Here is a 10,379-nt window from a genome sequence, read left to right as displayed (position 1 = left end):
AAGCATGCCATCTGTGTGGGGACAATACAAAATGTCAACAATGACACTGAATGTTTGGACCCCCTTTCCCATTTATTTTTACGAGAGATAACACTCAGTGTTTATTGTAGACAGCTGTGTGTAAGTGTGCACAGAAAAAGTCCAAAGAAGACAGATTCGATGACATTGGGATTTTTGTCTCCGTGCCAATGATGAATGATAATTAGGATTTAAGCAGTCAAGCATTCATTCATTTTGCGTTCATTTGTGTATTTGTGGCTTGCGGCGGTACATGGGCGTTGACATCACAGCGGCTGGAAACAGAACCTGAGGCTCAGTCAATAGCGAATATACTGGATTTTAATGTCAAACTAGCATGCCATCACCCCCGCTGTTTCCACCGCCTCTGTTCTTGTCAACTTTGAACATCTGAAACAGGCTTTGAAATGCAAAAAACGGGTGTGACCCAAGATTCGTTTGTTTTGAATTGACTTAACACCTCTTTGGCGATGAAAGTAATATGAGTCTCCTAACCTGTTCTGTACAAGGGAGGCGGTCTATGTGTGAATTGGAAGGGATGGGTTCAGGCCTGTCAACAATTACAGTGGCGGCTTAAGGGAGCGTGATTGTTCTCTCGACAATACACGTTATTAGCTACGGGTTTGGATATTTCCCCTGGACCATGCAAGACTATGATGCCAGTGTGGCCTTCCTGGGAAGGTGGGGTCGCTTCCAGCTGTTGATTTTTTTTCTGCTCTGCGCCACCATCTTGCCAAATGGAATGAGCTCCTTCTCGCTGGTGTTTATTACCGACACACCCCAGCACCGATGCCGGATCCCTGAGGCCAACCTCAGCCTGGAGTGGTGGCAGGCAGCGGTCCCACTGGAGGTACGCCACTCTGCATTGTCATCTCTCAGAATTCATCCTTGCCCCATCAACCCCCCCAAAAGCCCAAAATATAAAAGGAACACTGTGCTTTATATATAGGAAAGAATACAATTATTTTGCATTCACACTGCAACCAAATGAATGCTCATTTTTCAGCATTGATATATAAAGTAGGGATCTATTTGCATTTATTTGACACATGATGATACAGTATAAGGGTATGAATTGTTCATCTCACAGCATTCACATAACGTTTTTTTTTTTGCTTTCAGGTGTTTATGAATGCTTATCACGCAGAATTCAAACAAAAAATGGAAAGGAATATTCATTTTTGGATGCACACTGTAAAGATTGAAATGTTCATCCGTCAGCATTGACATGGAAACCGATTGAACGCTCGCCTCTCAGAATTCACACAAAATGTCAAAAGGTATACAGATTTTCATATGTATACCTTGGGGGAGGTGGTGGACGGGGAGCCGCAGCCAAGCCACTGCCGCCGCTACCGGTTGGACGTGCTCCGTAACCTTTCAGCCAGCGGAATGCTGCCAGGCCATGATGTAAACCTGAGCACTCTGGAGCAGGAGGACTGTGCCGACGGCTGGGTGTATGGCACCGAGGTCTACCAGTCCACTGTGGTCTCCCAGGTCAGTTTTTTGTACAGAAGGATTTTTTTCCAAATAAAAGCCCCCTCTAAATGTAGTTGAAATTTCAAAGCATTGGGAAAAAAAAAAACAACAATTTTTTTTTTGCAGCTTTTGTAGTTCTTCGTGGTTTGGTTAAAAGTTTTGGTTAAAATTGAAAATGAGATTTTTATGATTTAAAAAAAAAAAAAAAAAAAGAAGAATTTTTATGTCCAGGCCATATCGCCCAGTCCTACATTCCACCAGCAAACTGACTGAGGGGAGCTTAGTACCTGGTGATACCTTGGTAAAAGAGACACTGTCAATTATGCACTTCTAGTTCGACTTGGTGTGCAGTCAGCGTTGGAAGCAGCCCTTCACCGCCACCATTTTTTTCCTGGGATTCTTGGTAGGATCCTTTATCCCCGGAGTGCTTGCTGACAGGTGCCTGTTGCGGACCAAGTATTCACAGGAACTAGATACAAGTTGACTGCTTGCGACTGAGTGTTTTGGTTTATTTTTTTCCAGGTTTGGCCGCAAGCCGGTGCTCTGCGCCACCATAATCATTCAGGCCGTGTTCACGGTGGCAGAGAGTGCAGCTCCGTCCTGGGAGGTGTTCTGCTTGCTTCTCTTCTGCAACGGCGTTGGCAATATTGCCAACTATGTGTCCTGCTTTGTGCTGGGTATGTTTTTTCTTACAGTGCATTTTAGGGATGGGATTTGAAAATTGGGGTCGAACCGGTTCCCAAAGTTTCAATTCCTTGGCATTGTTTGCCGTTTTTGTATCAATTCCAATCGGGAAGAACCACCACGCGACGTTATTTACTAGCCTGGCTAGCAAGAAACATGGCGCCTAACGCTCAAAGGTTTTGGTTACATTTTACAAGAAAGGATAACAACAGGGCAACTTGCAAATTATGTTAACATTTCGTCTAAGATTAGGAAACAAAAATGTTAGTTTACGTGTGTGTGTGTGTGTGTGTATGTGTGTACATAGGGCTGTCAAACGATTAAACATTTTAATCGAGTTAATCACATCTTAAAAAATGTGTAGGTGTGTGGGAGTGGGGGGTGTTTGGGTGTACGTGCGAGTGTGCATGTGTGCGTGTGCGTGCGCGTGCGTGTAATGTACACATTTATATGTGGCCCTTGTACTATTCTTAGTGTCTATGTTTTCCGAGTGGTCCCTGAGGTGCACACGAATGTGATTGGCTCATATGTTATGCTGTACTATGCTGTAGGTCAACACGTGGTGTGTTCCTCCTTTAAACTGACTTTATTAACACAAAACAAGACAGCCCTCTTCTCTACTCGTCCTCAGTCGTTGAGGCACACCAATTTATTCACATTTCTTAGATTTTTAAAGATGCCCTCTTTCAAAATGCTTCTTTATATTCCTAGTTTATGTGTTCCGAGTGATCCCTAAAGTGCAAACGAATGAGATTGGCTCACGAGTGTTATGCTCTGTTCTACTATTAGAGTCAGACGCAGTACAGTTATCAGCACGTCGTGTGTTCCCCCTTTCAACTGACTTTATTAACACAAATCAAGACAGCCCTCTTCTCTACTCATCCTTAATCGCTGAGGCAAACCTGTTTATTCACATTTCTGATATTTAAAGCTCCCCTCTTCTTTCGAAATGCTTCTTTATGAAATCGAAATGCTGCCACGACAGCAGAGATCTGCTGCAAGCAAAATGTTTATTGTGTATAATCTGTATAAAATCTTTATTGATCCCACAGTGGGGAAATTTTCAGTGTTACAGCAGCAAAGATATAGGTCACACAGGGACAGCGGCATAATGTAGCCATTCATGTATAACATTAACGGCAAACATTCAGGATCAAACCTATGTAAATATACGCAGTAGCTATGTGTATATACACACCAACATACATCTACAGAAAAAGTATGAAGGAACACTCATTTTAGCCTGTACATAGTACAGAGGAAAAATACTCTAAGTAAGTGACAGTGCTGCAGTGAAATGTAAGGAACAGCATTGGATAAAAATAAAACTAGACCAACAGTAGTGGGGAATGTTGGGTATTGCACGATATAAGCTCAGGTGCAGGACTGCACAATTGCACTAATGTCCGCCAGTTTGTAGAGACTACACAATGTTCTTTTTGAAGAGTCTGACAGCAGCAGGCAAGAAGGAGCGGCGGAATCTCTCCTTTGCACAGCGAGGGTGTAACAGTCTGTCACTGAAGGAGCTGTGGAGTGCTGTTAGGGTGCCCTGGAGGGGGTGGCCCGGGTTGTCCAGCATTGATGACAGCTTGGCCATCATCCTCCTGTCCCCCACTGAGTCCACAGAGTCCAGGGAGCAGCCCAGGAAATAACCGGCCCTCCTGACCACTTTGTCCAGCCGCTTCTTGTCCCAGGCCGAGACGTCGCCTGCCCAGGTGACCACTCCCTGGAAAATGACCGATGCAAACACCGAGTCATAAAAGTTTCTGAGGAGTGTCCCCTGAACCCCAAAAGACCTCAGTCTCCTGAGTAGGAAGAGTCTGCTCTGACTCTTCCTATAGAGGGCGTCTGTGTTGTCGCTCCAGTCCAGTTTATTGTTCAGGTGAACACCCAGGTACTTGTAAGTTGAGACTTTCTCAACATCTGTTCCCCGGATATTCACTGGTGCAGGTGCAGAGTGATGGCGCCTACCGAAATCCACCACCATTTCTTTGGATTTCCCCGCATTGGTCAGGAGGCGGTTCTGCTGGCACCAGTCCACAAAACCCTGAGTAAGTTCTCTGTACTCCCTATCATCTCCGCCTGTGATGAGGTGGACAATCGCAGAGTCGTCAGAGAACTTCTGCAGGTGACAGGTAGGCGTGCTGTAGTTGAAGTCCGAGGTGTAGAGGGTGAACAGGAAGGGAGCCAAGACAGTTCCCTGCGGGGCCCCCGTGCTACAGAGGAGCAAGTCAGAGACACAGTCCTGTGTCCTCCCATACTGTGGCCGGTTTGTGAGGTAGTCCTGGATCCATATGGTGAGGTGGTGGGCCACTCCCGCCCGCTCCAGCTTGTCTCCCAATAGGGTGGGCTGGATGGTGTTGAAAGCACTGGAGAAATCAAAGAACCTGATTCTCACAGTGCTCCCCGCCTTCTCCAGGTGGGAGAGTGAAGTGTGGAGGAGGTAGATGATGGCATCATCCACACTGATGCCAGGCTGGTATGCGAACTGGAGTGGGTCGATTGAGGAGCTCACCAGGGGGCACAGGTGGTCGAGGACCAGTCCCTCCAGGGTCTTCATCAGGTGAGACGTCAGCGCCACTGGTCTGAAGCTGTTGAGCTCCTTCGGGTGGGGGGTCTTTTGGCACATGGACCAGGCAGGATGTTTTCCACAGCTGGGGGACTCTGCCCAGCTTCAGGCTCAGGTTGAACAGGTGAACAATTCCAAAGTAGAGATTACTGTACTTACGGTCATATAAAAATAATTACGTTGATGTGATAGAGCATATATTTTTTTGCCTATTGTTGAAATACATAGTGTTTTTTTATAATGAATGGTCATTGAAAAATCAAAACATTCTCCACATTGTCCCTTTAAGTTCCCCCCACATTTCTATGATCTCTGTGGAAGTTCATTCAAGTTAATGCTTGGGGGGGAAACAGTAACTTTTCAAGTCTCAAAGCTGGTTTGGTGTTTGGAAATCAAGCAAATCCCAGAAGGTGAAAAAAAAAACTCCCAAAAGGGTTTGAGAACCCCTGCTTTACACTACACCAAATTTAAATGAGTTGTTTTTGCTGGCGCAGGCACCGAAATCCTCACTGGCAATGCTCGGGTGGTTTACTCGTCGATGGGTATGTGTCTGGCCTTTGCCTTGGGCTACATGACACTGCCACTCTTCGCCTATTTCCTACGGAGCTGGAAGATGCTGCTGCTGGCCATCGGGCTTCCCGGTCTCTTCTCTATCCCCTTGTGGTGGTAGGTAGGCACAAAAATATGTTTTAGGGACAATATGGAACTGCTGTCTTGGTTTTTATGAGACTCCAAAGGTGTCAATAGTACTGACACTGTGGAAAGCCTTTTGAGCATTTACTGATATCCTTGATATCCTAGACTGGATTTAAAAAGTCTACACACCCCTGCTAAAATGCCAGATTTTTGTGAATTAAAAAAATGAAACCTGATATTTGAACAGAGGTGTTTATATCCACTTTTATATCACCGTAAAAAAGTACACTCTAAAATGTACTTAAGTTTGAAAGTAAAAATGAACAGTAACTGTCAATTTAAAAAGCTTACAAAAGCTATTTTGATAACTTGGTATGATGGAAAAAAAACCTCTCCACACAAACAAATGTTCCTCTTTTAATTGCGTCATAGTTAAGTCGGCTGTAGTGGTGGCTCAACTTTTTTTTCCCATAGCTTTACTGACCTTGTGAACGAGTAGAAAAAAACATGGCTGAATTTGCTCATGATAACAACAACAACGAAAATACGGCAGAAATTTGTTTTTTTTCAAGCTGGTACAAGAAATAAATCCGTTCATCACTAATTATTATTGTAGCCTACAACATGCAAATATTCCCAAAATAAGGCAATGGACTGTCTTTCTTCTTACGAATCTTGCTGTTGTTGTTAGTGCTCCATGGTTCACGTTCCTCCATGTTGTTCCTGTCCATGTTTCTCCTGCCTTTTAAGACCCCAAAATCTCAATGAAGACCTCAACCGTGGTTGACTTTCCCTCATTCTATGTACTTTTACTCTTGCTTACACCGTGTGGTCATCTGAGTCAGTTAGAGCTCAGAAGACAATTTTGACAAAGTATGAAGTACAAATTACAGACACCTGAAAAAACTACTTTCCCACGCATATGCGTGTGTGACAGGCTCCTCCCAGAGTCTCCCATGTGGCTGCTGTCTCAAGGCCGAGTGACTGAGGCCGAGGCCATCGTGAAAAAAGCCGCTAAGATGAATGGAGTGGTTGCACCGAAGAAAATCTTTGGCTATTCCAAGCTGCACGCAAGTTGGACTTTTATGTCAATATGCTCGCTGGACACTTAATTAGCAACACCAACCCGAGAGCTGTATAGAAAAAAAATGTGTCCGAAGAACAGCTGAGCAGTTGAAATATGCTAGCGGAAAGCGGAAGAGTTGCATGAACTAACCAGCCAAAGAACTAACAGCTAACCAGGGCACACACACATTGACAAAAACAGCAACAAAAAACGATTGCGCTAAAGATGCTAACGGAAGATTGGAGAGTTGCTCGGGGTTATTCAGGCTCAGGGGGCATTAAGCTAAAGGCCCTGCAGTTTCCAGGAAAGTTGCTAGCAGGACACACCAAGGAGTATAGCAGATACGAGCCACAATGACCAAAAAAACAAAACAGTTTAGCGGTAGAAAGACACTAGCCACCAGGCATGAGACTTGCTGACAGCTAAAATGGTGTCCAATTAAGGCCTTCATTTTAAAAAATGTCGTGGCCAGTGAGTGTAGAATACATATTTTTCTTAGCATGACGGTTAACTAAAAGCTAACAGCCGTTGCACAATGTAGACAGATGTGAAGCGCTACACTGTTTTGGACCTTGTGAAGAAAAGAAGCATTGCCATGACGACCATACTTCTCTGCTGGGTGTGGTGAGTTTACTCCCATCAAAAAAGTATGACCATCATAACCACACGTTGAGGGCCACCTGGCTTGTTGGCAGGCTCTCGCTAAACACCTGCTACTACGGCCTGTCCCTGAACACATCACAGATCCACACAGATCCGTACATCAGCTGTTTCCTGTCCGCCATGGTGGAGGTGCCGGCTTACTTGAGCTGCGGCCCGGCCATCCGATACCTGCCGCGACGCCTCGCCATGGTGGCAGTCTTCATCACTGTGGGTCTGGCGCTCTTCTCCATCCAGCTGGTGCCTCAGAGTGAGTGTCACACCCAAGCTGGAGAGTTGAGCTCAAAACCAGAAGGGGTTCCTGGGGTGTAATTCAAAAGCAGTAGGACTCCCTCAATGGTCTTAATTTCAAAGCCAATTTGGCTTGGTCAGCCATTTTTTGCCAGGGTGCATTTCTCAGCCAGTCGGGCGCTCTTGTGCTGGGGCGTATATAAAATACAGTTGGGCACCTTCAGCCATTTTGAGTAGGGCTGCGTCAGCCATTTTGCACTTTGCATTTTGGCTTTTGACCTGACGTGAGACTGACACTTTTCTGCTGTTTTCCGTTGTTTACTCTATATGATAATTTGTGTTATAATGTATCGCTTTCACTGTCTTTGTTGTTGTATTATTGCTATTTTGTTCATGTAAAGTGTTTTGTTACACCTGTAGCTGTTATGAAATGCGCTATATAAATAAGATTGTATTGTATTGTATTCAAAGCCAGTACGGTTCTTGCTTGGACTGTTGTCGATGTTCTTCAACCTCAGGTATCCTGGGTCTGGCCGTGGCCTTGGAGATGTTGGGTAAGTTTGCCGCCACGGCGGGAAGCTCACTGCTGTACAATTTCACGGCCGAGCTGTACCCGACGGGTCTGAGGAACACGGCATCCGGGATCTGCGTGATGGTCTCGCGGATAGGAAGCTCCATTGCGCCCTTTGTCATGCTGCTGAGTAAGCACTGTTTGGTGGTGGGGGTTCCAAACATTCAGTTTGACTTTGACACTTTGGCTATGACTCCATCGCCACTTTTGTGCTGTACCACACAGACATCTACTTCAAGTATCTGCCGTATATCACCATGGGCACTTTGGCCATGCTGGCAATCTTGGCCACACTCTTCCTGCCGGAGAGTTTTGGGCATCCACTTCCTGAGACCCTTGAACAGATGCAAAAAAGGAAAAGGTGGGATGACTTGCATGTTATTGTTTTGTTTTTTTTGCATTATCTGATACCAAAAACAATGTCAAACGACTCGATGTACAACATGTTCTATAGTACACACAATGTAACTGATGTCTGTCCATTCACATATACGTAAACTGACCATGCACATATGCACATAAAATAAACATCTGTGTCTCCTTTCGAACTCTAGATATGGTCATTGTTACGGATGCTTTTGTCATTTGACTTTGAGGATTTGGCAAATTCTGATCATTCCTGCATTTTCTTTGAATTCCAGATCCTCCGAAATGTTCACGGAACCTCTACGTCTATTAAGAAAAGGTACGTGCGAATACCAGCACTCTATTTCTATTATTTATGGAGACCTTAGCCGGTGTCACCGATTGTGAATGCAGCGACAGTTGATGAGCGTCAAGATAAGTTCACCTAGAAAACCTCAAATGTCAGGGATGCAGTTACTCCTATTAAAACTAAGACAACCTTGAGCTGACCTAAAACGTCATCGAGAAGAGCACTATGATGGTAAAGGCCTTGAAATAAAAATGGAGGAAAGCAGAGCATAAGTGGAGAAAAACTATACGTCAAATGTCTACACTCTTACTAATTATGGTTGTGTGTGTGCGTGTGTGTGTGCGTGTAGAGTTTATATAAATACTCTATACTCTATATTTGTGAATTTCATTCTTTGTCTGACTGTGTAATGCACATTAATGTGTGTGTGTGTTCTCCTGCTGAGCGTTAGTGTAATTCATCCATCCATTCATTATCTATACCGCTTATCATTCATGTAATTGCATTCCTTTAATCAAGCAATTGGGTAATTAACAGTGTCTGACCATTTATGTACATACTGTCCATTTTCAAATGCACACTAAATCTGCACATATTGTCAGCAAGTGACACAAACATCTGTCCAATCACCAACATTGCCCGTTTCTACACAAGTAATTGAGTGTTACCATTTGCATACATACACACAGCATAAACATCTACCATTTGCATATTATTCACAAAAAGTAAGTGTTGCATATTTCAGTTAATAGTTTGGATTTACCTTGGAAATGTGTGCTCTTGTGCTTCCCTCTTCCTTCTTCCTCTAACAAACCATCATTTCAATTTACCTGCCTGCAGAGGGACCTGTCCGTACATCTGCAGACGAAAAACCTTCAAATCCATGAGGGCCTTCCAAAGGCGACTGTGAATACCGTTATCGTTGTGCATTTTACTAGCAAATTAGATGACTGCATTTATCTGATATGTTATAATGGTAACGGTCAGGTTCGCTCAACCTAGGAGATTTAATAAAACATCACACAAGGAAGGAAGACAAAAGGGAGTTGAACTCTTTTTCACTCGTGAGGAAAACGGACAGATGAGAGATGTGCTTAGTTACAAACCTCCCACCGTTCTAAACACACTCTGTCATGGCCTCTCTTTTTACTTTTTACTTCTTTTTTACAAAAGGGTGATTCCTGGTGTCAGGTTCACACCAAGTGAGACATTAGTAAACAATGCACACAATGAGGAAAGAAGACACTCGACAACAATATTGTCTTTTTACTTGCAAGGAGAGCGAAGGGAAGTGTACAATGGAGCTGGAACACTATGAACTTGTTTTGTCTGTGTGTGTGGGGGGGGGGGAGGGGTGTTGGGGTGTGCGTGTGCGTGTGTGTGTCTGTGTGTGTGTGTGTAGGTGTGAGTCATTAGCATACAATGTGGAAGCAAAGCACATCAAGCAAGTTGGGGCGTATATTTGGAAAAAGCTAAAGCTAAACCCACAAGCTAATAAAGCTAACAGACCTTGTTCACAAGAATCCAACACATGAATAATAAAAATACATTATTATTCTTACATTCCCCCCTGTTTTTGTATAATATAAAGCTAAACCTACAAAGCTAACAAGCCTAATCATGAAAAATCTAACACATGAATCAGTATATACATCATTCTTCTTACATTCCCCTCTGTTTTTCTTACATTTGCGCACTCCATTGTTATTGTTTTATTCTGTCCCAAGGACTCGGAGTCTTACCATGGGATGCTCTTCGATAAGAGCATCGTTCCTATTTTGCGGCTGCGTCCGACTCACGTTCCACTTTC

The 10,379-nt window shown here is 44.1% G+C and overlaps 1 protein-coding gene across 1 annotated transcript; it reads left to right on the top strand.

Moving 5' to 3' along the window:
• Positions 1–596: 596 nt before the first annotated feature.
• LOC147133094 (solute carrier family 22 member 4-like) lies at positions 597–9,020 on the top strand. The gene is made up of 11 exons (XM_086013065.1): positions 597–868; positions 1,333–1,515; positions 1,832–1,935; positions 2,020–2,174; positions 5,245–5,416; positions 6,324–6,460; positions 6,998–7,076; positions 7,148–7,362; positions 7,862–8,044; positions 8,140–8,275; positions 8,556–9,020. The coding sequence occupies exons 1-11, from the start codon at positions 662–664 to the stop codon at positions 8,665–8,667; spliced, it is 1,683 nt and encodes a 560-aa protein (XP_085869191.1). The 5' UTR covers positions 597–661; the 3' UTR covers positions 8,668–9,020.
• Positions 9,021–10,379: the final 1,359 nt, after the last annotated feature.

The sequence above is a fragment of the Filicampus tigris genome, chromosome 17 (assembly GCF_054856515.1).
Source record: "Filicampus tigris isolate MCC_2025a chromosome 17, RoL_Ftig_1.0, whole genome shotgun sequence".
Lineage (NCBI taxonomy): Eukaryota > Metazoa > Chordata > Actinopteri > Syngnathiformes > Syngnathidae > Filicampus > Filicampus tigris.
The sequence above is the reverse complement of the archived record's forward strand: the minus strand, read 5'-3'. Positions and strand labels throughout refer to the sequence as shown.